This window comes from Pimephales promelas, chromosome 13, assembly GCF_988280905.1.
Source record: "Pimephales promelas chromosome 13, fPimPro1.hap1.1, whole genome shotgun sequence".
Classification (NCBI taxonomy): domain Eukaryota; kingdom Metazoa; phylum Chordata; class Actinopteri; order Cypriniformes; family Leuciscidae; genus Pimephales; species Pimephales promelas.
In genome coordinates this window covers 26460856-26488343 of record NC_142781.1, presented here as the reverse complement: position 1 = coordinate 26488343, position 27488 = coordinate 26460856, and the positions used below count along the sequence as shown (strand labels likewise).

At 34.1% G+C, this 27488-nt stretch overlaps 1 protein-coding gene across 1 annotated transcript in view; it reads right to left on the bottom strand.

The window, feature by feature from the left end:
- Nucleotides 1–27064, bottom strand: part of adgrf6 (adhesion G protein-coupled receptor F6) — a 62906-nt gene extending 35842 nt beyond the window's left edge. The window contains exons 1-70 of the mRNA XM_089118775.1: nucleotides 26915–27064; nucleotides 26273–26375; nucleotides 25822–25925; nucleotides 25207–25255; nucleotides 24848–24991; nucleotides 24569–24733; nucleotides 24090–24239; nucleotides 23814–23987; nucleotides 23687–23716; nucleotides 23428–23571; nucleotides 23178–23342; nucleotides 22464–22610; nucleotides 22204–22362; nucleotides 21938–22084; nucleotides 21497–21643; nucleotides 21108–21254; nucleotides 20660–20812; nucleotides 20394–20549; nucleotides 19919–20065; nucleotides 19659–19817; nucleotides 19393–19539; nucleotides 18934–19080; nucleotides 18508–18654; nucleotides 18064–18216; nucleotides 17798–17953; nucleotides 17322–17468; nucleotides 17062–17220; nucleotides 16796–16942; nucleotides 16355–16501; nucleotides 15966–16112; nucleotides 15518–15670; nucleotides 15252–15407; nucleotides 14776–14922; nucleotides 14516–14674; nucleotides 14250–14396; nucleotides 13792–13938; nucleotides 13366–13512; nucleotides 12923–13075; nucleotides 12657–12812; nucleotides 12202–12348; nucleotides 11942–12100; nucleotides 11676–11822; nucleotides 11192–11338; nucleotides 10766–10912; nucleotides 10316–10468; nucleotides 10050–10205; nucleotides 9595–9741; nucleotides 9335–9493; nucleotides 9069–9215; nucleotides 8593–8739; nucleotides 8163–8309; nucleotides 7715–7867; nucleotides 7449–7604; nucleotides 6974–7120; nucleotides 6714–6872; nucleotides 6448–6594; nucleotides 5518–5664; nucleotides 5092–5238; nucleotides 4648–4800; nucleotides 4382–4537; nucleotides 3910–4056; nucleotides 3650–3808; nucleotides 3384–3530; nucleotides 2283–2429; nucleotides 1873–2019; nucleotides 1425–1577; nucleotides 1159–1314; nucleotides 688–834; nucleotides 428–586; nucleotides 162–308 (exon numbers count right to left, since the gene is read on the bottom strand). Coding sequence (XP_088974901.1) covers nucleotides 162–308; nucleotides 428–586; nucleotides 688–834; nucleotides 1159–1314; nucleotides 1425–1577; nucleotides 1873–2019; nucleotides 2283–2429; nucleotides 3384–3530; nucleotides 3650–3808; nucleotides 3910–4056; nucleotides 4382–4537; nucleotides 4648–4800; nucleotides 5092–5238; nucleotides 5518–5664; nucleotides 6448–6594; nucleotides 6714–6872; nucleotides 6974–7120; nucleotides 7449–7604; nucleotides 7715–7867; nucleotides 8163–8309; nucleotides 8593–8739; nucleotides 9069–9215; nucleotides 9335–9493; nucleotides 9595–9741; nucleotides 10050–10205; nucleotides 10316–10468; nucleotides 10766–10912; nucleotides 11192–11338; nucleotides 11676–11822; nucleotides 11942–12100; nucleotides 12202–12348; nucleotides 12657–12812; nucleotides 12923–13075; nucleotides 13366–13512; nucleotides 13792–13938; nucleotides 14250–14396; nucleotides 14516–14674; nucleotides 14776–14922; nucleotides 15252–15407; nucleotides 15518–15670; nucleotides 15966–16112; nucleotides 16355–16501; nucleotides 16796–16942; nucleotides 17062–17220; nucleotides 17322–17468; nucleotides 17798–17953; nucleotides 18064–18216; nucleotides 18508–18654; nucleotides 18934–19080; nucleotides 19393–19539; nucleotides 19659–19817; nucleotides 19919–20065; nucleotides 20394–20549; nucleotides 20660–20812; nucleotides 21108–21254; nucleotides 21497–21643; nucleotides 21938–22084; nucleotides 22204–22362; nucleotides 22464–22610; nucleotides 23178–23342; nucleotides 23428–23571; nucleotides 23687–23716; nucleotides 23814–23987; nucleotides 24090–24239; nucleotides 24569–24733; nucleotides 24848–24991; nucleotides 25207–25255; nucleotides 25822–25925; nucleotides 26273–26294 — 10048 coding nt within the window. The 5' untranslated portion in view covers nucleotides 26295–26375; nucleotides 26915–27064. The remainder of the gene's footprint in view (nucleotides 1–161; nucleotides 309–427; nucleotides 587–687; nucleotides 835–1158; nucleotides 1315–1424; nucleotides 1578–1872; nucleotides 2020–2282; nucleotides 2430–3383; nucleotides 3531–3649; nucleotides 3809–3909; nucleotides 4057–4381; nucleotides 4538–4647; nucleotides 4801–5091; nucleotides 5239–5517; nucleotides 5665–6447; nucleotides 6595–6713; nucleotides 6873–6973; nucleotides 7121–7448; nucleotides 7605–7714; nucleotides 7868–8162; nucleotides 8310–8592; nucleotides 8740–9068; nucleotides 9216–9334; nucleotides 9494–9594; nucleotides 9742–10049; nucleotides 10206–10315; nucleotides 10469–10765; nucleotides 10913–11191; nucleotides 11339–11675; nucleotides 11823–11941; nucleotides 12101–12201; nucleotides 12349–12656; nucleotides 12813–12922; nucleotides 13076–13365; nucleotides 13513–13791; nucleotides 13939–14249; nucleotides 14397–14515; nucleotides 14675–14775; nucleotides 14923–15251; nucleotides 15408–15517; nucleotides 15671–15965; nucleotides 16113–16354; nucleotides 16502–16795; nucleotides 16943–17061; nucleotides 17221–17321; nucleotides 17469–17797; nucleotides 17954–18063; nucleotides 18217–18507; nucleotides 18655–18933; nucleotides 19081–19392; nucleotides 19540–19658; nucleotides 19818–19918; nucleotides 20066–20393; nucleotides 20550–20659; nucleotides 20813–21107; nucleotides 21255–21496; nucleotides 21644–21937; nucleotides 22085–22203; nucleotides 22363–22463; nucleotides 22611–23177; nucleotides 23343–23427; nucleotides 23572–23686; nucleotides 23717–23813; nucleotides 23988–24089; nucleotides 24240–24568; nucleotides 24734–24847; nucleotides 24992–25206; nucleotides 25256–25821; nucleotides 25926–26272; nucleotides 26376–26914) is intronic.
- Between the last annotated feature and the right edge of the window lie 424 nt (nucleotides 27065–27488).

Genomic DNA, 27488 nt, shown 5'->3' with positions numbered 1-27488 from the left:
ATATATATATATATATATAAAAATTGTTGGGTGATGTAATACATTAAACAGGAACAGCTAAAACTCACACTAGTATTCACACAAACTTTAAAGATATAGCAGCTCTGCACTCTCAATTTTATGATATAAAAAATAAAAAACAAAATCAGTTGAAAACTCACCCTGACATGAGTTGTTGCGGCTCACAGGACTGTCTTTATTTGAGGAATTAAATCCACTCCAGCATAAACACTTGTGACTCCCGATGATGTTAATACAGTCTGAGTATTGACCACAAACTGACACTGCATCTTCACATTCATTGATGTCTGAAAAAGAAAAAAAGAATAGTGAGAAGCTATTGCATAAATGTTACAATTTTATAAACCACCAAAACATGTCAAATGTCACTGAGTAAAATCAATTGTGATCTAATGTGATTTCTCACCTCTCTGGCAAAGCGGACCCTCTGAAGGGAGAGCTTGAATACATCCACAAGTGCCCCCCACAATCTCATCACACTCATGATAGGCCCTGCAGGTGTCATTGGGCCAAACATGACGCTCCTCACACTTGCACTCATATTGTGTTCCATTTAACCCACACACTGTAAGAGAATAGGATTTATTCATCTGCGCTCAAACTGTCAATTTGTCCTGATACTGAACTCATCTTAGTATGTGACGTGATGAAACATTCAGCTCTCACCAGTAGTCATGTCGATATCTGTGATATTTATGCTGTTGCTCAGAGTCAAAGGCAGGCTGATGTTCATGATTAGACTTCTTAAGTAGTTCACCAGGAACAAGTCAAAGAATCTCACATCAATGTCAATCATGTACTTAGAAGGCAGCACTGCAAGAACAAACAGAAGCAGGTTGAGCCGAACAATTCATGCAATTACATTTCTAAAATAACAAAACTATCAGTTTTTTAATGATGTTCTTTGTAGTCTAAGCTTTATAATTTAAAAGAACGTCAATTTGTTGTTAATATCTTCATGACAGAACTCCATACAATAGACCATGTGTCTTACACAGAGTTATTTGCAAACAAAAACAAGCACATAATCAGTTTGTTAATCCTAGTAGCAAAATGCAGTAAAATCAAAGCAGGAAAAATCAAAATTGATTAAAGGGATAAAACTGATGTTGTCGTAGAATGACGCCAGTGTCTCACCTTGACAGAACTGTCCATCCACTGGAAGGGCATTGATACATGTACATGAACCATTAGTGATGTCATCACAGGCCTCGTATGAGTGACACGTGTCATTTGGCCAAACAAACAGACCCTCACATTTACACTGATACTGCGTTTGGTTCAATGAACACACTGAAAAGCAAAAGAAGAGTCCAAACATCAAATAATGTATGTCAGTACTCGTGATGTATAAAGTTTATTCTCAGCTATTTAACATTACAAAGCAGAGACAGAGCTCGTACCAGTAGTTATGCTGATTTCTGTAATGTTAGTGCTGTCACTGATTATGTAGGGCAAATTAAAAGACATCAGAAGAGTCCTCAGCTGATCAGTGACGCTACTATCCACACTATTGATCTGAATTTCAATCAGATATTCAGTCAAAGGTAGAGTCACTGTAGAAAAAAGAGATAAAAACATCCAGAAATTATGACTACGCCTTCCATCTACAAATACAATAATCAAAGTCCACAAAGGAAATAATTTACAGATTTTTCAACCATTCAGGATTTCATTCAACAGTTTTTTAATAATTTGTTTATGCATTTCAGCAGCTTTTATCAAGGCTGAAAACATAAATAACATAAACAAACACCAAACCATATAAGAGATTTAATTGATATTTCTGTCAAATCTACTTACAATGTAAATTAAATACATCATGATGAAGTATATTTTCTACATGCTTACCATTGCATGGGTTACTGGTGCTGATTGGTTGATTCATATTTGTTACAGTAAACCCAATCAAGCAGGAACAGTTGTAACTCCCAAATGAGTTGTTGCAACGAGAGTTTGGACCACAGACCTCTAATGTATTTAGACATTCAAAGACATCTATATTACAGGAAGATATGAAAAGGGTATTGTTTTTGTTAGGAACACAAAAATATGAATGTCACTTTAACACAAATCTATATTTTCTTATGTTTTTACAGAGGATGCATACAATTGTGTTGCAACAGTAGAAAAAAAAACAACGCTGTTCGACTGTTAAATAAACAACAAATAGAATTTCACTGAAAAATTAAATGTCTAAAAAATTACATTAGTTTATTTTTCAAACTTAGACTATAAATAAATGTAATTATAGGATTTACCTCTACACGGGTTATTGATGCTGATGGTGAGATTTGAGTTTGTTACAGTGAATCCATTCAAACATGAGCAATTGTAACTTCCTATTTCATTTGTGCAGCTGGAATCTGGACCACATACAGATGGACTGACCAGACATTCGTCTATATCTATGGGGGAAAAAATTTTACAAATAAAAAATATATATATATTATTTTTACTGTATTAAATAAGGCAAAGAGGCTAAAGACATGAAAGACTTTGTGTATTTAAACAAAATTATTCGCATTATAATTCCAAGACGGGAAAAAATACAAAAAAATAAATAATTTGTTGGGTGGTGTAACAGCTTAAAGGAGTAGTTCACTTTTAAAAAAAACTTTTGCTGATAATTTACTCACCCCCATGTCATCCAAGATGTCCATGTCTTTCTTTATTCAGTCGAAAAGAAATTAAGGTCTTTGATGAAAACATTCCAGGATTTTCTCCATATAATGGACTTCACTGGGAACCAAACGTTTCAAGGTCCAAATGAGAGTTTCAGTGCAGCTTCAAAGGGCTTTATACGACACCAGACGATGAATAAGGGTTTTATCTAGCGAAACGATCCGTCATTTAAAAAATAAATTAAAAAGTTTAGTTTTATAAGCACAAATGCTCTCCTTGCTCTGTTCTGTGATGCGCATTCGTGACTCTCCTGTTAAAACTCGTTCATCAAAATGAACAAATCTTTTTTTGAGTCATGACTCGAAGGGTCCTAGATAAGACCCTTATTCATCGTCTGGTGTCGTTTAAAGCCCTTTGAAGCTGCACTGAAACTCTCATCTGGACCTTGAAACGTTCGGTTCCCAGTGAAGTCCATTATATGGAGAAAATCCTGGAATGTTTTCACCAAAAACCTTAATTTCTTTTCGACTGAAGAAAGAAAGACATGGACATCTTGGATGACATGGGGGTGAGTAAATTATCAGCAAAATGTTTTTTTTTTTTTAAATGAACTACTCCTTTAAACAGGAACAGCTAAAACTCACACTAGTATTTACACAAACTGTAAAGATATAGCAGCTCTGCACTCTCAATTTTATGATATAAAATAGAAAACAAAATCAGTTGAAAATACTCACCCTGACATGAGTTGTTGCGGCTCACAGGACTGTCTTTATTGGAGGAATTAAATCCACTCCAGCATAAACACTTGTGACTCCCGATGATGTTAATACAGTCTGAGTATTGACCACAAACTGACACTGCATCTTCACATTCATTGATGTCTGAAAAAGAAAAAAAGAATAGTGAGAAGCTATTGCATAAATGTTACAATTTTATAAACCACCAAAACATGTCAAGTGTCACTGAGTAAAATCAATTGTGATCTAATGTGATTTCTCACCTCTCTGGCAAAGCGGACCCTCTGAAGGGAGAGCTTGAATACATCCACAAGTGCCCCCCACAATCTCATCACACTCATGATAGGCCCTGCAGGTGTCATTGGGCCAAACATGACGCTCCTCACACTTGCACTCATATTGTGTTCCATTTAACCCACACACTGTAAGAGAATAGGATTTATTCATCTGCGCTCAAACTGTCAATTTGTCCTGATACTGAACTCATCTTAGTATGTGACGTGATGAAACATTCAGCTCTCACCAGTAGTCATGTCGATATCTGTGATATTTATGCTGTTGCTCAGAGTCAAAGGCAGGCTGATGTTCATGATTAGACTTCTTAAGTAGTTCACCAGGAACAAGTCAAAGAATCTCACATCAATGTCAATCATGTACTTAGAAGGCAGCACTGCAAGAACAAACAGAAGCAGGTTGAGCCGAACAATTCATGGAATTACATTTCTAAAATAACAAAACTATCAGTTTTTTAATGATGTTCTTTGTAGTCTAAGCTTTATAATTTAAAAGAACGTCAATTTGTTGTTAATATCTTCATGACAAAACTCCATACAATAGACCATGTGTCTTACACAGAGTTATTTGCAAACAAAAACAAGCACATAATCAGTTTGTTAATCCTAGTAGCAAAATGCAGTAAAATCAAAGCAGAAAAAAACTGAAATTAATCAAAGGGATAAAACTGATGTTGTCGTAGAATGACGCCAGTGTCTCACCTTGACAGAACTGTCCATCCACTGGTAGGGCATTGATACATGTACATGAACCATTAGTGATGTCATCACAGGCCTCGTATGAGTGACACGTGTCATTTGGCCAAACAAACAGACCCTCACATTTACACTGATACTGCGTTTGGTTCAATGAACACACTGAAAAGCAAAAGAAGAGTCCAAACATCAAATAATGTATGTCAGTACTCGTGATGTATAAAGTTTATTCTCAGCTATTTAACATTACAAAGCAGAGACAGAGCTCGTACCAGTAGTTATGCTGATTTCTGTAATGTTAGTGCTGTCACTGATTATGTAGGGCAAATTAAAAGACATCAGAAGAGTCCTCAGCTGATCAGTGACGCTACTATCCACACTATTGATCTGAATTTCAATCAGATATTCAGTCAAAGGTAGAGTCACTGTAGAAAAAAGAGATAAAAACATCCAGAAATTATGACTACGCCTTCCATCTACAAATAAAATAATCGAAGTTCCCAAAGGAAACACTTTACAGATTTTTCAACCATTCAGGATTTCATTCAATAGTTTTTAACTCGATTATGTATTTCAGCAGCTTTTATCAAGGCTGAAAACATAAATAACATAAACACACACCAAACCATATAATAGATTTAATTGATATTTCTGTCAAATCTACTTAAAATGTAAATTAAATACATCATGATGAAGTATATTTTCTACATGCTTACCATTGCATGGGTTACTGGTGCTGATTGGTTGATTCATATTTGTTACAGTAAACCCAATCAAGCAGGAACAGTTGTAAATCCCAAATGAGTTGTTGCAACGAGAGTTTGGACCACAGACCTCTAATGTATTTAGACATTCATTGACATCTATATTACAGGAAGATATGAAAAGGGTATTGTTTTTATTAGGAACACTGAAATATGAATATCACTTTAACACAAATCTATATTTTCCTATGTTTTTATTACTTTATAAATAGAGGATGCATACAATTGTGTATGCAACAGTTGAAAAAAATGCTGTTCAACTGTTAAATAAACAACAAACTGTTAAAAATAATTTCACTGAAAAATTAAATGTCTAAAAAATTACAATAGATTATTTTTCAAACTTAGACTATAAATAAATGTAATTATAGGATTTACCTCTACACGGGTTATTGATGCTGATGGTGAGATTTGAGTTTGTTACAGTGAATCCATTCAAACATGAGCAATTGTAACTTCCTATTTCATTTGTGCAGTTGGAATCTGGACCACATACAGATGGACTGACCAGACATTCGTCTATATCTATGGGGGAAAAAATTTGACAAATAAAAATTATATATATATTATTTTTACTGTATTAAATAAGGCAAAGAGGCTAAAGACATGAAAGACTTTGTGTATTTAAACAAAATTATTCACATTATAATTCCAAAAACATTCCAGGATTTTCTACATATAATGGACTTCATTGGGAACCAAACGTTTCAAGGTCCAAATGAGAGATTCAGTGCAGCTTCAAAGGGCTTTAAACGACACCAGACGATGAATAAGGGTCTTATCTAGCGAAACGATCCGTCATTTAAAAAATAAATTAAAAAGTTTAAGTTTTATAAGCACAAATGCTCGCAATGCTCTGTTCTGAGATGAGCATTCGTGACTCTAGTATTCAAACTCATTCATCAAAATGAACAAATCTTTTTTCGAGTCATGACTCGAAGGGTCCTAGATAAGACCCTTATTCATCGTCTGGTGTCGTTTAAAGCCCTTTGAAGCTGCACTGAAACTCTCATTTGGACCTTGAAACGTTTGGTTCCCAGGGAAGTCCATTATATGGAGAAAATCCTGGAATGTTTTCATAAAAAACCTTCATTTCTTTTCGACTGAAGAAAAAAAGACGTGGACATCTTGGATGACATGGGGGTGAGTAAATTATCAGCAAAAGTTTTTTTAAAAGTGAACTACTCCTTTAAACAGGAACAGCTAAAACTCACACTAGTATTCACACAAACTGTAAAGATATAGCAGCTCTGCACTCTCAATTTTATGAGATAAAAATAGAAAACAAAATCAGTTGAAAATACTCACCCTGACATGAGTTGTTGCGGCTCACAGGACTGTCTTTATTGGAGGAATTAAATCCACTCCAGCATAAACACTTGTGACTCCCGATGATGTTAATACAGTCTGAGTATTGACCACAAACTGACACTGCATCTTCACATTCATTGATGTCTGAAAAAGAAAAAAAGAATAGTGAGAAGCTATTGCATATTGGTTACAATTTTATAAACCACCAAAACATGTCAAATGTCACTGAGTAAAATCAATTGTGATCTAATGTGATTTCTCACCTCTCTGGCAAAGCGGACCCTCTGAAGGGAGAGCTTGAATACATCCACAAGTGCCCCCCACAATCTCATCACACTCATGATAGGCCCTGCAGGTGTCATTGGGCCAAACATGACGCTCCTCACACTTGCACTCATATTGTGTTCCATTTAACCCACACACTGTAAGAGAATAGGATTTATTCATCTGCGCTCAAACTGTCAATTTGTCCTGATACTGAACTCATCTTAGTATGTGACGTGATGAAACATTCAGCTCTCACCAGTAGTCATGTCGATATCTGTGATATTTATGCTGTTGCTCAGAGTCAAAGGCAGGCTGATGTTCATGATTAGACTTCTTAAGTAGTTCACCAGGAACACGTCAAAGAATCTCACATCAATATCAATCATGTACTTAGAAGGCAGCACTGCAAGAACAAACAGAAGCCGGTTGAGCCGAACAATTCATGCAATTAATTACATTTCTAAAATAACAAAAATATAATTTTTTTAATGACATTCTTTGTAGTCTAAGTTTTATAATTTAAAAGAACGTCAATTTGTTGTTAATATCTTCATGACAAAACTCCATACAATAGACCATGTGTCTTATACAGAGTTATTTGCAAACAAAAACAAGCACATAATCAGTTTGTTAATCCTAGTAGCAAAATGCAGTAAAATCAAAGCAGGAAAAACTGAAATTGATTAAAGGGATAAAACTGATGTTGTCGTAGAATGACGCCAGTGTCTCACCTTGACAGAACTGTCCATCCACTGGAAGGGCATTGATACATGTACATGAACCATTAGTGATGTCATCACAGGCCTCGTATGAGTGACACGTGTCATTTGGCCAAACAAACAGACCCTCACATTTACACTGATACTGCGTTTGGTTCAATGAACACACTGAAAAGCAAAAGAAGAGTCCAAACATCAAATAATGTATGTCAGTACTCGTGATGTATAAAGTTTATTCTTAGCTATTTAACATTACAAAGCAGAGACAGAGCTCGTACCAGTAGTTATGCTGATTTCTGTAATGTTAGTGCTGTCACTGATTATGTAGGGCAAATTAAAAGACATCAGAAGAGTCCTCAGCTGATCAGTGACGCTACTATCCACACTATTGATCTGAATTTCAATCAGATATTCAGTCAAAGGTAGAGTCACTGTAGAAAAAAGAGATAAAAACATCCAGAAATTATGACTACGCCTTCCATCTACAAATACAATAATCAAAGTTCACAAAGGAAACTATTTACAGATTTTCCAAACATTCAGGATTTCATTCAACAATTTTCTAATAACTTGATTATGTATTTCAGCAGCTTTTATCATGGCTGAAAACATAAATAACATAAACACACACCAAACCATATAAGAGATTTAATTGATATTTCTGTCAAATCTACTTAAAATGTAAATTAAATACATCATGATGAAGTATATTTTCTACATGCTTACCATTGCATGGGTTACTGGTGCTGATTGGTTGATTCATATTTGTTACAGTAAACCCAATCAAGCAGGAACAGTTGTAAATCCCAAATGAGTTGTTGCAACGAGAGTTTGGACCACAGACCTCTAATGTATTTAGACATTCATTGACATCTATATTACAGGAAGATATGAAAAGGGTATTGTTTTTATTTGGAACACTCAAATATGAATGTCACTTTAACACAAATCTATATTTTCCTATGTTTTTATTACTTTATAAATAGAGGATGCATACAATTGTGTATGCAACAGTTGAAAAAAAAAAATGCTGTTCGACTGTTAAATAAACAACAAACTGTTAAATATAATTTCACTGAAAAATTAAATCTCTAAATAATTACATTAGGTTATTTTCCAAAATTAGACAATAAATAAATGTAATTATAGGATTTACCTCTACACGGGTTATTGATGCTGATGGTGAGATTTGAGTTTGTTACAGTGAATCCATTCAAACATGAGCAATTGTAACTTCCTATTTCATTTGTGCAGCTGGAATCTGGACCACATACAGATGGACTGACCAGACATTCGTCTATATCTATGGGGGAAAAAATTTGACAAATAAAATATATATATATATATATATATATATATATATATATATATATATATATTATTTTTACTGTATTAAATAAGGCAAAGAGGCTAAAGACATGAAAGACTTTGTGTATTTAAACAAAATTATTCACATTATATTTCCTAGACGGGAAAATATATATATAAAAAAATTGTTGGGTGATGTAATACATTAAACAGGAACAGCTAAAACTCACACTAGTATTCACACAAACTTTAAAGATATAGCAGCTCTGCACTCTCAATTTTATGAGATAAAAATAGAAAACAAAATCAGTTGAAAATACTCACCCTGACATGAGTTGTTGCGGCTCACAGGACTGTCTTTATTGGAGGAATTAAATCCACTCCAGCATAAACACTTGTGACTCCCGATGATGTTAATACAGTCTGAGTATTGACCACAAACTGACACTGCATCTTCACATTCATTGATGTCTGAAAAAGAAAAAAAGAATAGTGAGAAGCTATTGCATAAATGTTACAATTTTATAAACCACCAAAACATGTCAAGTGTCACTGAGTAAAATCAATTGTGATCTAATGTGATTTCTCACCTCTCTGGCAAAGCGGACCCTCTGAAGGGAGAGCTTGAATACATCCACAAGTGCCCCCCACAATCTCATCACACTCATGATAGGCCCTGCAGGTGTCATTGGGCCAAACATGACGCTCCTCACACTTGCACTCATATTGTGTTCCATTTAACCCACACACTGTAAGAGAATAGGATTTATTCATCTGCGCTCAAACTGTCAATTTGTTCTGATACTGAACTCATCTTAGTATGTGACGTGATGAAACATTCAGCTCTCACCAGTAGTCATGTCGATATCTGTGATATTTATGCTGTTGCTCAGAGTCAAAGGCAGGCTGATGTTCATGATTAGACTTCTTAAGTAGTTCACCAGGAACAAGTCAAAGAATCTCACATCAATGTCAATCATGTACTTAGAAGGCAGCACTGCAAGAACAAACAGAAGCAGGTTGAGCCGAACAATTCATGCAATTACATTTCTAAAATAACAAAACTATCAGTTTTTTAATGATGTTCTTTGTAGTCTAAGCTTTATAATTTAAAAGAACGTCAATTTGTTGTAAACTCCATACAATAGACCATGTGTCTTACACAGAGTTATTTGCAAACAAAAACAAGCACATAATCAGTTTGTTAATCCTAGTAGCAAAATGCAGTAAAATCAAAGCAGGAAAAATCAAATTTGATTAAAGGGATAAAACTGATGTTGTCGTAGAATGACGCCAGTGTCTCACCTTGACAGAACTGTCCATCCACTGGAAGGGCATTGATACATGTACATGAACCATTAGTGATGTCATCACAGGCCTCGTATGAGTGACACGTGTCATTTGGCCAAACAAACAGACCCTCACATTTACACTGATACTGCGTTTGGTTCAATGAACACACTGAAAAGCAAAAGAAGAGTCCAAACATCAAATAATGTATGTCAGTACTCGTGATGTATAAAGTTTATTCTCAGCTATTTAACATTACAAAGCAGAGACAGAGCTCGTACCAGTAGTTATGCTGATTTCTGTAATGTTAGTGCTGTCACTGATTATGTAGGGCAAATTAAAAGACATCAGAAGAGTCCTCAGCTGATCAGTGACGCTACTATCCACACTATTGATCTGAATTTCAATCAGATATTCAGTCAAAGGTAGAGTCACTGTAGAAAAAAGAGATAAAAACATCCAGAAATTATGACTACGCCTTCCATCTACAAATACAATAATCGAAGTTCCCAAAGGAAACAATTTACAGATTTTTCAACCATTCAGGATTTCATTCAATAGTTTTTTTTAATAACTCGATTATGTATTTCAGCAGCTTTTATCAAGGCTGAAAACATAAATAACATAAACAAACACCAAACCATATAATAGATTTAATTGATATTTCTGTCAAATCTACTTACAATGTAAATTAAATACATCATGATGAAGTATATTTTCTACATGCTTACCATTGCATGGGTTACTGGTGCTGATTGGTTGATTCATATTTGTTACAGTAAACCCAATCAAGCAGGAACAGTTGTAAATCCCAAATGAGTTGTTGCAACGAGAGTTTGGACCACAGACCTCTAATGTATTTAGACATTCATTGACATCTATATTACAGGAAGATATGAAAAGGGTATTGTTTTTATTAGGAACACTGAAATATGAATATCACTTTAACACAAATCTATATTTTCCTATGTTTTTATTACTTTATAAATAGAGGATGCATACAATTGTGTATGCAACAGTTGAAAAAAATGCTGTTCAACTGTTAAATAAACAACAAACTGTTAAAAATAATTTCACTGAAAAATTAAATGTCTAAAAAATTACAATAGATTATTTTTCAAACTTAGACTATAAATAAATGTAATTATAGGATTTACCTCTACACGGGTTATTGATGCTGATGGTGAGATTTGAGTTTGTTACAGTGAATCCATTCAAACATGAGCAACTGTAACTTCCTATTTCATTTGTGCAGTTGGAATCTGGACCACATACAGATGGACTGACCAGACATTCATCTATATCTATGGGGGAAAAATTTGACAAATAAAAATATATATATATAAATATATATATATATATATATATATATATATATATATATATATTATTTTTACTGTATTAAATAAGGCAAAGAGGCTAAAGACATGAAAGACTTTGTGTATTTAAACAAAATTATTCACATTATATTTCCTAGACGGGAAAATATATATAAAAAAAAATTGTTGGGTGATGTAATACATTTAACAGGAACAGCTAAAACTCACACTAGTATTCACACAAACTGTAAAGATATAGCAGCCCTGCACTCTCAATTTTATGAGATAAAAATAGAAAACAAAATCAGTTGAAAATACTCACCCTGACATGAGTTGTTGCGGCTCACAGGACTGTCTTTATTGGAGGAATTAAATCCACTCCAGCATAAACACTTGTGACTCCCGATGATGTTAATACAGTCTGAGTATTGACCACAAACTGACACTGCATCTTCACATTCATTGATATCTGAAAAAGAAAAAAAGAATAGTGAGAAGCTATTGCATAAATGTTACAATTTTATAAACCACCAAAACATGTCAAATGTCACTGAGTAAAATCAATTGTGATCTAATGTGATTTCTCACCTCTCTGGCAAAGCGGACCCTCTGAAGGGAGAGCTTGAATACATCCACAAGTGCCCCCCACAATCTCATCACACTCATGATAGGCCCTGCAGGTGTCATTGGGCCAAACATGACGCTCCTCACACTTGCACTCATATTGTGTTCCATTTAACCCACACACTGTAAGAGAATAGGATTTATTCATCTGCGCTCAAACTGTCAATTTGTCCTGATACTGAACTCATCTTAGTATGTGACGTGATGAAACATTCAGCTCTCACCAGTAGTCATGTCGATATCTGTGATATTTATGCTGTTGCTCAGAGTCAAAGGCAGGCTGATGTTCATGATTAGACTTCTTAAGTAGTTCACCAGGAACAAGTCAAAGAATCTCACATCAATATCAATCATGTACTTAGAAGGCAGCACTGCAAGAACAAACAGAAGCAGGTTGAGCCGAACAATTCATGCAATTACATTTCTAAAATAACAAAACTATCAGTTTTTTAATGATGTTCTTTGTAGTCTAAGCTTTATAATTTAAAAGAACGTCAATTTGTTGTAAACTCCATACAATAGACCATGTGTCTTACACAGAGTTATTTGCAAACAAAAACAAGCACATAATCAGTTTGTTAATCCTAGTAGCAAAATGCAGTAAAATCAAAGCAGGAAAAATCAAAATTGATTAAAGGGATAAAACTGATGTTGTCGTAGAATGACGCCAGTGTCTCACCTTGACAGAACTGTCCATCCACTGGAAGGGCATTGATACATGTACATGAACCATTAGTGATGTCATCACAGGCCTCGTATGAGTGACACGTGTCATTTGGCCAAACAAACAGACCCTCACATTTACACTGATACTGCGTTTGGTTCAATGAACACACTGAAAAGCAAAAGAAGAGTCCAAACATCAAATAATGTATGTCAGTACTCGTGATGTATAAAGTTTATTCTCAGCTATTTAACATTACAAAGCAGAGACAGAGCTCGTACCAGTAGTTATGCTGATTTCTGTAATGTTAGTGCTGTCACTGATTATGTAGGGCAAATTAAAAGACATCAGAAGAGTCCTCAGCTGATCAGTGACGCTACTATCCACACTATTGATCTGAATTTCAATCAGATATTCAGTCAAAGGTAGAGTCACTGTAGAAAAAAAGATAAAAACATCCAGAAATTATGACTACACCTTCCATCTACAAATACAATAATCAAAGTTCACAAAGGAAACACTTTACAGATTTTTCAACCATTCAGGATTTCATTCAATAGTTTTTAACTCGATTATGTATTTCAGCAGCTTTTATCAAGGCTGAAAACATAAATAACATAAACAAACACCAAACCATATAATAGATTTAATTGATATTTCTGTCAAATCTACTTACAATGTAAATTAAATACATCATGATGAAGTATATTTTCTACATGCTTACCATTGCATGGGTTACTGGTGCTGATTGGTTGATTCATATTTGTTACAGTAAACCCAATCAAGCAGGAACAGTTGTAAATCCCAAATGAGTTGTTGCAACGAGAGTTTGGACCACAGACCTCTAATGTATTTAGACATTCATTGACATCTATATTACAGGAAGATATGAAAAGGGTATTGTTTTTATTAGGAACACTGAAATATGAATATCACTTTAACACATATCTATATTTTCCTATGTTTTTATTACTTTATAAATAGAGGATGCATACAATTGTGTATGCAACAGTTGAAAAAAATGCTGTTCAACTGTTAAATAAACAACAAACTGTTAAAAATAATTTCACTGAAAAATTAAATGTCTAAAAAATTACAAAAGATTATTTTTCAAACTTAGACTATAAATAAATGTAATTATAGGATTTACCTCTACACGGGTTATTGATGCTGATGGTGAGATTTGAGTTTGTTACAGTGAATCCATTCAAACATGAGCAATTGTAACTTCCTATTTCATTTGTGCAGCTGGAATCTGGACCACATACAGATGGACTGACCAGACATTCATCTATATCTATGGGGGAAAAATTTGACAAATAAAAATATATATATATAAATATATATATATATATTATTTTTACTGTATTAAATAAGGCAAAGAGGCTAAAGACATGAAAGACTTTGTGTATTTAAACAAAATTATTCACATTATATTTCCTAGACGGGAAAATATATATAAAAAAAAATTGTTGGGTGATGTAATACATTTGACAGGAACAGCTAAAACTCACACTAGTATTCACACAAACTGTAAAGATATAGCAGCCCTGCACTCTCAATTTTATGAGATAAAAATAGAAAACAAAATCAGTTGAAAATACTCACCCTGACATGAGTTGTTGCGGCTCACAGGACTGTCTTTATTGGAGGAATTAAATCCACTCCAGCATAAACACTTGTGACTCCCGATGATGTTAATACAGTCTGAGTATTGACCACAAACTGACACTGCATCTTCACATTCATTGATGTCTGAAAAAGAAAAAAAGAATAGTGAGAAGCTATTGCATACATGTTACAATTTTATAAACCACCAAAACATGTCAAGTGTCACTGAGTAAAATCAATTGTGATCTAATGTGATTTCTCACCTCTCTGGCAAAGCGGACCCTCTGAAGGGAGAGCTTGAATACATCCACAAGTGCCCCCCACAATCTCATCACACTCATGATAGGCCCTGCAGGTGTCATTGGGCCAAACATGACGCTCCTCACACTTGCACTCATATTGTGTTCCATTTAACCCACACACTGTAAGAGAATAGGATTTATTCATCTGCGCTCAAACTGTCAATTTGTCCTGATACTGAACTCATCTTAGTATGTGACGTGATGAAACATTCAGCTCTCACCAGTAGTCATGTCGATATCTGTGATATTTATGCTGTTGCTCAGAGTCAAAGGCAGGCTGATGTTCATGATTAGACTTCTTAAGTAGTTCACCAAGTACAAGTCAAAGAATCTCACATCAATGTCAATCATGTACTTAGAAGGCAGCACTGCAAGAACAAACAGAAGCAGGTTGAGCCGAACAATTCATGCAATTAATTACATTTCTAAAATAACAAAAATGTCAGTTTTTTAATGACATTCTTTGTAGTCTAAGCTTTATAATTTAAAAGAACGTCAATTTGTTGTTAATATCTTCATGACAAAACTCCATACAATAGACCATGTGTCTTATACAGAGTTATTTGCAAACAAAAACAAGCACATAATCAGTTTGTTAATCCTAGTAGCAAAATGCAGTAAAATCAAAGCAGAAAAAAACTGAAATTAATCAAAGGGATAAAACTGATGTTGTCGTAGAATGACGCCAGTGTCTCACCTTGACAGAACTGTCCATCCACTGGAAGGGCATTGATACATGTACATGAACCATTAGTGATGTCATCACAGGCCTCGTATGAGTGACACGTGTCATTTGGCCAAACAAACAGACCCTCACATTTACACTGAAACTGCGTTTGGTTCAATGAACACACTGAAAAGCAAAAGAAGAGTCCAAACATCAAATAATCTATGTCAGTACTCGTGATGTATGAAGTTTATTCTCAGCTATTTAACATTACAAAGCAGAGACAGAGCTCGTACCAGTAGTTATGCTGATTTCTGTAATGTTAGTGCTGTCACTGATTATGTAGGGCAAATTAAAAGACATCAGAAGAGTCCTCAGCTGATCAGTGACGCTACTATCCACACTATTGATCTGAATTTCAATCAGATATTCAGTCAAAGGTAGAGTCACTGTAGAAAAAAGAGATAAAAACATCCAGAAATTATGACTACGCCTTCCATCTACAAATACAATAATCGAAGTTCCCAAAGGAAACACTTTACAGATTTTTCAACCATTCAGGATTTCATTCAACAGTTTTTTAATTACTCGATTATGTATTTCAGCAGCTTTTATCAAGGCTGAAAACATAAATAACATAAACACACACCAAACCATATAATAGATTTAATTGATATTTCTGTCAAATCTACTTAAAATGTAAATTAAATACATCATGATGAAGTATATTTTCTACATGCTTACCATTGCATGGGTTACTGGTGCTGATTGGTTGATTCATATTTGTTACAGTAAACCCAATCAAGCAGGAACAGTTGTAAATCCCAAATGAGTTGTTGCAACGAGAGTTTGGACCACAGACCTCTAATGTATTTAGACATTCATTGACATCTATAATACAGGAAGAAATGAAAAGGGTATTGTTTTTATTAGGAACACAGAAATATGAATGTCACTTTACCACAAATCTATATTTTCTTATGTTTTTACAGAGGATGCATACAATTGTGTCGCAACAGTAGAAAAAAAATAAACATACAAATAGAATTTCACTGAAAAATTAAATGTCTAAAAAATTACATTAGATTATTTTTCAAACTTAGACTATAAATAAATGTAATTATAGGATTTACCTCTACACGGGTTATTGATGCTGATGGTGAGATTTGAGTTTGTTACAGTGAATCCATCCAAACATGAGCAATTGTAACTTCCTATTTCATTTGTGCAGCTGGAATCTGGACCACATACAGATGGACTGACCAGACATTCGTCTATATCTATGGGGGAAAAATTTGACAAATAAAAAATATATATATATTATTTTTACTGTATTAAATAAGGCAAAGAGGCTAAAGACATGAAAGACTTTGTGTATTTAAACAAAATTATTCACATTATATTTCCTAGACGGGAAAATATATATATAAAAAAATTGTTGGGTGATGTAATACATTAAACAGGAACAGCTAAAACTCACACTAGTATTCACACAAACTTTAAAGATATAGCAGCTCTGCACTCTCAATTTTATGAGATAAAAATAGAAAACAAAATCAGTTGAAAATACTCACCCTGACATGAGTTGTTGCGGCTCACAGGACTGTCTTTATTTGAGGAATTAAATCCACTCCAGCATAAACACTTGTGACTCCCAATGATGTTAATACAGTCTGAGTATTGACCACAAACTGACACTGCATCTTCACATTCATTGATGTCTGAAAAAGAAAAAAAGAATAGTGAGAAGCTATTGCATAAATGTTACAATTTTATAAACCACCAAAACATGTCAAGTGTCACTGAGTAAAATCAATTGTGATCTAATGTGATTTCTCACCTCTCTGGCAAAGCGGACCCTCTGAAGGGAGAGCTTGAATACATCCACAAGTGCCCCCCACAATCTCATCACACTCATGATAGGCCCTGCAGGTGTCATTGGGCCAAACATGACGCTCCTCACACTTGCACTCATATTGTGTTCCATTTAACCCACACACTGTAAGAGAATAGGATTTATTCATCTGCGCTCAAACTGTCAATTTGTCCTGATACTGAACTCATCTTAGTATGTGACGTGATGAAACATTCAGCTCTCACCAGTAGTCATGTCGATATCTGTGATATTTATGCTGTTGCTCAGAGTCAAAGGCAGGCTGATGTTCATGATTAGACTTCTTAAGTAGTTCACCAAGTACAAGTCAAAGAATCTCACATCAATGTCAATCATGTACTTAGAAGGCAGCACTGCAAGAACAAACAGAAGCAGGTTGAGCCGAACAATTCATGCAATTAATTACATTTCTAAAATAACAAAAATGTCAGTTTTTTAATGACATTCTTTGTAGTCTAAGCTTTATAATTTAAAAGAACGTCAATTTGTTGTTAATATCTTCATGACAAAACTCCATACAATAGACCATGTGTCTTATACAGAGTTATTTGCAAACAAAAACAAGCACATAATCAGTTTGTTAATCCTAGTAGCAAAATGCAGTAAAATCAAAGCAGAAAAAAACTGAAATTAATCAAAGGGATAAAACTGATGTTGTCGTAGAATGACGCCAGTGTCTCACCTTGACAGAACTGTCCATCCACTGGAAGGGCATTGATACATGTACATGAACCATTAGTGATGTCATCACAGGCCTCGTATGAGTGACACGTGTCATTTGGCCAAACAAACAGACCCTCACATTTACACTGAAACTGCGTTTGGTTCAATGAACACACTGAAAAGCAAAAGAAGAGTCCAAACATCAAATAATCTATGTCAGTACTCGTGATGTATGAAGTTTATTCTCAGCTATTTAACATTACAAAGCAGAGACAGAGCTCGTACCAGTAGTTATGCTGATTTCTGTAATGTTAGTGCTGTCACTGATTATGTAGGGCAAATTAAAAGACATCAGAAGAGTCCTCAGCTGATCAGTGACGCTACTATCCACACTATTGATCTGAATTTCAATCAGATATTCAGTCAAAGGTAGAGTCACTGTAGAAAAAAGAGATAAAAACATCCAGAAATTATGACTACGCCTTCCATCTACAAATACAATAATCGAAGTTCCCAAAGGAAACACTTTACAGATTTTTCAACCATTCAGGATTTCATTCAATAGTTTTTAACTCGATTATGTATTTCAGCAGCTTTTATCAAGGCTGAAAACATAAATAACATAAACAAACACCAAACCATATAATAGATTTAATTGATATTTCTGTCAAATCTACTTACAATGTAAATTAAATACATCATGATGAAGTATATTTTCTACATGCTTACCATTGCATGGGTTACTGGTGCTGATTGGTTGATTCATATTTGTTACAGTAAACCCAATCAAGCAGGAACAGTTGTAAATCCCAAATGAGTTGTTGCAACGAGAGTTTGGACCACAGACCTCTAATGTATTTAGACATTCATTGACATCTATATTACAGGAAGATATGAAAAGGGTATTGTTTTTATTAGGAACACTGAAATATGAATATCACTTTAACACAAATCTATATTTTCCTATGTTTTTATTACTTTATAAATAGAGGATGCATACAATTGTGTATGCAACAGTTGAAAAAAATGCTGTTCAACTGTTAAATAAACAACAAACTGTTAAAAATAATTTCACTGAAAAATTAAATGTCTAAAAAATTACAATAGATTATTTTTCAAACTTAGACTATAAATAAATGTAATTATAGGATTTACCTCTACACGGGTTATTGATGCTGATGGTGAGATTTGAGTTTGTTACAGTGAATCCATTCAAACATGAGCAACTGTAACTTCCTATTTCATTTGTGCAGCTGGAATCTGGACCACATACAGATGGACTGACCAGACATTCATCTATATCTATGGGGGAAAAATTTGACAAATAAAAAAATATATATATAAATATATATATATATATTATTTTTACTGTATTAAATAAGGCAAAGAGGCTAAAGACATGAAAGACTTTGTGTATTTAAACAAAATTATTCACATTATATTTCCTAGACGGGAAAATATATATAAAAAAAAAATTGTTGGGTGATGTAATACATTTAACAGGAACAGCTAAAACTCACACTAGTATTCACACAAACTGTAAAGATATAGCAGCTCTGCACTCTCAATTTTATGAGATAAAAATAGAAAACAAAATCAGTTGAAAATACTCACCCTGACATGAGTTGTTGCGGCTCACAGGACTGTCTTTATTGGAGGAATTAAATCCACTCCAGCATAAACACTTGTGACTCCCGATGATGTTAATACAGTCTGAGTATTGACCACAAACTGACACTGCATCTTCACATTCATTGATGTCTGAAAAAGAAAAAAAGAATAGTGAGAAGCTATTGCATATTGGTTACAATTTTATAAACCACCAAAACATGTCAAATGTCACTGAGTAAAATCAATTGTGATCTAATGTGATTTCTCACCTCTCTGGCAAAGCGGACCCTCTGAAGGGAGAGCTTGAATACATCCACAAGTGCCCCCCACAATCTCATCACACTCATGATAGGCCCTGCAGGTGTCATTGGGCCAAACATGACGCTCCTCACACTTGCACTCATATTGTGTTCCATTTAACCCACACACTGTAAGAGAATAGGATTTATTCATCTGCGCTCAAACTGTCAATTTGTCCTGATACTGAACTCATCTTAGTATGTGACGTGATGAAACATTCAGCTCTCACCAGTAGTCATGTCGATATCTGTGATATTTATGCTGTTGCTCAGAGTCAAAGGCAGGCTGATGTTCATGATTAGACTTCTTAAGTAGTTCACCAGGAACAAGTCAAAGAATCTCACATCAATGTCAATCATGTACTTAGAAGGCAGCACTGCAAGAACAAACAGAAGCAGGTTGAGCCGAATAATTCATGCAATTAATTACATTTCTAAAATAACAAAAATGTCAGTTTTTTAATGACATTCTTTGTAGTCTAAGCTTTATAATTTAAAAGAACGTCAATTTGTTGTTAATATCTTCATGACAAAACTCCATACAATAGACCATGTGTCTTACACAGAGTTATTTGCAAACAAAAACAAGCACATAATCAGTTTGTTAATCCTAGTAGCAAAATGCAGTAAAATCAAAGCAGGAAAAACTGAAATTAATTAAAGGGATAAAACTGATGTTGTCGTAGAATGACGCCAGTGTCTCACCTTGACAGAACTGTCCATCCACTGGAAGGGCATTGATACATGTACATGAACCATTAGTGATGTCATCACAGGCCTCGTATGAGTGACACGTGTCATTTGGCCAAACAAACAGACCCTCACATTTACACTGATACTGCGTTTGGTTCAATGAACACACTGAAAAGCAAAAGAAGAGTCCAAACATCAAATAATGTATGTCAGTACTCGTGATGTATAAAGTTTATTCTCAGCTATTTAACATTACAAAGCAGAGACAGAGCTCGTACCAGTAGTTATGCTGATTTCTGTAATGTTAGTGCTGTCACTGATTATGTAGGGCAAATTAAAAGACATCAGAAGAGTCCTCAGCTGATCAGTGACGCTACTATCCACACTATTGATCTGAATTTCAATCAGATATTCAGTCAAAGGTAGAGTCACTGTAGAAAAAAGAGATAAAAACATCCAGAAATTATGACTACGCCTTCCATCTACAAATACAATAATCGAAGTTCCCAAAGGAAACACTTTACAGATTTTTCAACCATTCAGGATTTCATTCAACAGTTTTTTAATTACTCGATTATGTATTTCAGCAGCTTTTATCAAGGCTGAAAACATAAATAACATAAACACACACCAAACCATATAATAGATTTAATTGATATTTCTGTCAAATCTACTTAAAATGTAAATTAAATACATCATGATGAAGTATATTTTCTACATGCTTACCATTGCATGGGTTACTGGTGCTGATTGGTTGATTCATATTTGTTACAGTAAACCCAATCAAGCAGGAACAGTTGTAAATCCCAAATGAGTTGTTGCAACGAGAGTTTGGACCACAGACCTCTAATGTATTTAGACATTCATTGACATCTATAATACAGGAAGAAATGAAAAGGGTATTGTTTTTATTAGGAACACAGAAATATGAATGTCACTTTACCACAAATCTATATTTTCTTATGTTTTTACAGAGGATGCATACAATTGTGTCGCAACAGTAGAAAAAAAATAAACATACAAATAGAATTTCACTGAAAAATTAAATGTCTAAAAAATTACATTAGATTATTTTTCAAACTTAGACTATAAATAAATGTAATTATAGGATTTACCTCTACACGGGTTATTGATGCTGATGGTGAGATTTGAGTTTGTTACAGTGAATCCATCCAAACATGAGCAATTGTAACTTCCTATTTCATTTGTGCAGCTGGAATCTGGACCACATACAGATGGACTGACCAGACATTCGTCTATATCTATGGGGGAAAAATTTGACAAATAAAAAATATATATATATTATTTTTACTGTATTAAATAAGGCAAAGAGGCTAAAGACATGAAAGACTTTGTGTATTTAAACAAAATTATTCACATTATATTTCCTAGACGGGAAAATATATATATAAAAAAATTGTTGGGTGATGTAATACATTAAACAGGAACAGCTAAAACTCACACTAGTATTCACACAAACTTTAAAGATATAGCAGCTCTGCACTCTCAATTTTATGAGATAAAAATAGAAAACAAAATCAGTTGAAAATACTCACCCTGACATGAGTTGTTGCGGCTCACAGGACTGTCTTTATTTGAGGAATTAAATCCACTCCAGCATAAACACTTGTGACTCCCAATGATGTTAATACAGTCTGAGTATTGACCACAAACTGACACTGCATCTTCACATTCATTGATGTCTGAAAAAGAAAAAAAGAATAGTGAGAAGCTATTGCATAAATGTTACAATTTTATAAACCACCAAAACATGTCAAGTGTCACTGAGTAAAATCAATTGTGATCTAATGTGATTTCTCACCTCTCTGGCAAAGCGGACCCTCTGAAGGGAGAGCTTGAATACATCCACAAGTGCCCCCCACAATCTCATCACACTCATGATAGGCCCTGCAGGTGTCATTGGGCCAAACATGACGCTCCTCACACTTGCACTCATATTGTGTTCCATTTAACCCACACACTGTAAGAGAATAGGATTTATTCATCTGCGCTCAAACTGTCAATTTGTCCTGATACTGAACTCATCTTAGTATGTGACGTGATGAAACATTCAGCTCTCACCAGTAGTCATGTCGATATCTGTGATATTTATGCTGTTGCTCAGAGTCAAAGGCAGGCTGATGTTCATGATTAGACTTCTTAAGTAGTTCACCAGGAACAAGTCAAAGAATCTCACATCAATGTCAATCTCATAGTTAGAAGGTGGTGCTGCAAAAAAACAAACAAAAAAAAAAAACAGGTTTTTCTTAAAGCCACGGCCTTCCTCTGGAATGTTGTTGTGTTGCTGTATTTTTATAAGAGTTCTTACTCTGCAATAGAGATCAGCCAATTCTGATTCACATTATTTTCATACACCAGTGTCCAATTGCTGATACACTGAACTAATTTTATGTGATTTCTGCTTTTTTACACAAAATCTATATGATCATTTGACTACCAATATAAAAAATTATATCCATTATTATATCCATTGCCAATATTTTGTTAAAAATTTCATTTCCATCTATGTTTTGGGTTATGGAACCCATACTGTTATATATTGGAGAAGAACAGAGCAGACAGAGCTCTTAACTCATCATTAGTTCATAGTAAAGTAATTATTAATTCAGGTATTAATACATGATTATTACTGTTATTGTAAAGGGTTACCAAGATTAAAAGTGTGCTTAAATTAAAAGTGTGAAATCACTGTCCATGAAATTTAGTTGCATTGGGTTGTTACAAATCAAAAGTCAACTATAAAATGTTAACTGGTGATTTAATGTAATGGCTCACCTTCTTTTAACTGGCAGAACTGTCCATTAACTGGAAGTGCATTGATACATGTACATGAACCATCAATGATGTCATCACAGGTCTCGTATGAGTGACACGTGTCATTTGGCCAAACAAACAGACCCTCACATTTACACTGATACTGAGTTTGGTTCAATGAACACACTGAAAAGCAGAATCCACAAGTCTATCATTAATTTTAGCAGTATATATGATGTATAAAGTACAAGCCAAAGCACAGAGTTCATACCAGTAGTTATGTTGATTTCTGTGATGTTAGTGCTGTCACTGACTTTGTATGGAAAACTGAAAGCCATCAAATAGCTCATCAGCTGATCAATGATGAAAGTATTCTCGGCATCTATCTGAATTTCAGTTAGATATTCAGCTGGAACTGGAGTGTAGCAAAGATAAAAAGTAAAAAGAGAATATTCACTCTTCTCTTCCAACGTGCATGAAAATTATTCAGTTATATGGACTTCTGGATTTAAATCAGATGTTTTATATACCTGTTGGTGGTTTCCCACATGTAGTGTTATCTTCCAGGAAAAGGATGAGAATGGATTAGAAATAATCTGTAACAATAACTGAGGACTTCTGTGTGATTGCAAACAGAAATGTATAAAACAATTTTACTTGTTATCTCGTTGACTGGTTGACAGAACTGTCTATCAGTTGGAATATCATTGATGCAGCTGCATGTGTTGTTAGTGATGTCATCACAGCTCCCATATTCTGTGCACTTTTCACACGGCCAGAAATACTGATCCTCACATACGCACTTGTATCCACTGTCATTGAAATTGCACACTTAGAAAGGATAAAACATAAGCGTAAGGTCATTTTTAACAGATCAGAGCTGCTGTGTTTGTGTTCAGAAGCTCATGAAGGTCATGTGATGTTGATGATCACCTGTTGTGATGTCCACATCTAATACTTCAACCAGCTCATCTAACCGAAGTGGAAAGGTCATGTTCTGAAAATATCTCCTCATCTCATCGATCACGGAGATGCTTGATGATTCCATCTCGATTTCAAACAATAAGTCTGTGAAGGGCAGTTCTGTGGCAGAGACAACAAGCATATTATTGTACTTTGTATGTTTTATTACAATATACATGTTTATGCAGGCTAATTAATTATATCATCAATAGCAATGTGAAATACATAAAAAAAAATCAAAAGTAGTTCCAACAGATGTTAATAGACTTTTTTTCTAATTTACAGTATATTGTCTTGTTAAATAAAATACAGATTTTCACTAATTTATATGCAAAATTATACATTTTACTGTATATGTTTTACTATATATGCATTTAACAGTTTCGTTTTACTTTAATAGAGCTTTTTAGAGTACATTTGCAGTTGACTTGTTTGGTCATGATTCTTACCGCTCTCCAGCACACACATCTCTCCATCACTCGGAATACCACTGATACATCCACATGAGCCCAGACTGATGTCATCACAGGCCTCATATGACTTGCAGTTGTTGTATGTCCATGCATAACCATCTTCACATACGCACTGGTATTCGGTCACATTTGGCTGGCACACTAATGTAAATATAACAGAACTGGTTAACAACAGAATGTTTGCACAACATTAAAGATGATAATGGATCAGCAAGGATTACATAAATAGCTTTTGATCTGGTTTAACTGGCTCACCTGTTGTGATGTTCGCAGCAGTAATTTCAGTACTGTTGTCCAATTGAAGAGGGAATGTGATGGAGGCCAATGACGCTCTGATCTGTTCAATCACCACAGCTTGGGATGCATTCACTTCAATAACCACAATGAACTCCAATAGCTCTATACATATGAGAAAATGAATGAGATTTTAATCATCATGGGGTCATAAGGAGGCCTTTACTCTTGAAGGAAAGGACAAGACAAAACCATTGACAGACAAAATCCCAGATAAAAATAACAAAGCATATTAGGTTAAAGCGTCTTGATTCTTATATAAATATAACATCAAAAAGTATTATAACAGTGTGAGAAGACGACAAAATAGTGAATCCGACCTGCGCTTCTTGGTAATCTATGATGCAGTTGCCCATCAATGTAGCTAAACTGTAAAAATAAAACAACACAAAAATACATGCATCTATTTATATATAAACTTTTATCATGTGAGTTGATCATGTGACCATGATAAGGTTAATACCATTAACTAAATGAATAAAATAAAATATAAATTAGATGAAAAACAAACTAAATGGAAACTAGAAATGTTGCTTTAACAGCTAGAAATAATTAAAAATGAACAAAAAAAATTAAATTAAATTAAACCTAAATAGCAAAATTTAAAGAAAAACAAATAAAAAGACAAAAGCACATAAGGAACTTACTAAAAAAAAAAAATTATAAAAATAAATGCACATTCAAAATATGAAAACAACAATAATAAAACTAAAATAACACTGGACCATGGCTCTATACAATACATTTGTTTTATGTAGCCTACTAAATTTCATGTTAAACATTTTAAAAGTGCTCTTGATGGTTACAAAACTATTTCATTATTAGTGAAAACTGTTACAGCAAGTTAATGTTAAAAAGACAGGAATCTGTTGTTTTGCATACAGTACATGATTTGTGTTATGTTCCCACAGTGAAAAAAAAAAACCTTATCCTACCTCTAAATCTATACTTGTTTCTGGGAAATCAAGTGTTTCCACAACACATTCATGGGTCAACAGGAGCGTCATTATGATTCCTGCAAAGTACTTTAATATTTTTCCTGTATTTGAGAAATAAAACACACACATAAAAATTTAGCATATAAACAGATGTCCGAAAAACCAAACATTTAATGGCACAGTTTTGGAAAACATAATGAAATATACTGCTTGAATTCTGTCTTCAATGCAAATTTGTAAACTCATAGTTTCAACAGCGAGCATTTTTGCAGGGTAAGAGCGCCATATTCTCTCCATTTTTTGTGAGATATCGTAAAACATTTTTTTAGCATTATATAAGATCTAAAACCTAAAGGTGGTTTGAGATAATTGACTACAATGACTTGCATTACAGCATTTTTGTGACAGACGTAGTACAGTGAACCAAAAATAATTTAGTTGATCGTACCTTGAGTGGCCATGTTTCTCATTGATGTATGTTAGTCAAAGTCACTTCAGCATATTCCTTCAGAACAAAGGGCAATGATATGGCTCATCCAGACACCTTATATCTGTAAAATAGGAAATTATGTCATAGATAATCAGTGGAAAATGATAAGACAACATTTTGATTGAAGATGTTTAAGGTCTTTTGTTCTCTCCAGTGCTCAAAACAGTGAAATCTCTGTGCTATTTGTCACAAATAAGCAGAAATTGAGATAACATTATTTTCCGTGACTTTAAAAATTACATTTCTTAAAAACTATAATGTTTGACCGTTCTATCCATTAATTCTTAAATATCTACATGAGGGTCAAATATTTAATGGAATGGAACAGTAACCTGCAATAAAAAGGATTGTTTCATAATAAATTACAATGACACAAGCACAAATAAGTATTAGCTGGCACCAGTCAACAGCAATAGCACACCTAAATTTAGGTCAAATTTCTGCTCGTTTATATTAATGACTGACAGTAATGACAACTTTCAAAAGTAAAGCATTGAACAGCACATTTTAAAGTCAAGGCTTTCTATGAAAGACCTCCTTCAAAAAGGAAATTTAAAGCTGTTTAAACAAGCTGTTAAAACATTAATTCGTCACACTGACCTTACTTCTGGAAACAATCATGAAGAGATGCCGAACTCGTTTCTCAGGGTCTGAGATTTTGTTTCCTTGTCAAATGATCCACCTCCAAAATCTTCCTGGAATTAACATGTCTTTGTGCATGTCACCGCAATAATGTGACTGCGTGGATCACCTGCTAGACCAGTTTAATTCTGTCTATTATTTCCTTGTTCTCTTGTGTGAAAAGAACAGAGAAGTAAGTGGGCTGAGTTTAAAAAGAAACAGTGTAAGGTCTTGTGGGCTATAATATCACATAATCAGATACCCTTAGAAAAAATATTCATTACTGGTATATTATGGAAAGAGAATTTCACAGTTAAAAACTTTAATCAGGCCTTGTCTCTGAAATTCAATCAACAAAGCAAAACTGTATCACATCTGAACAGCTGAGAATAAACAGATTTAAATATTTAAATAGCCCCAGTCCGTAGCTTTTTGGTGGTACATGTTTGAGAAAATACATACCCTAACCCTAACTTGAAAAAAACATAACCAGCCAGTGTTCAAAACTATCTGCTTGCCTTAGCTCGATTCAAAGCGGTAATCTTGTAATAAT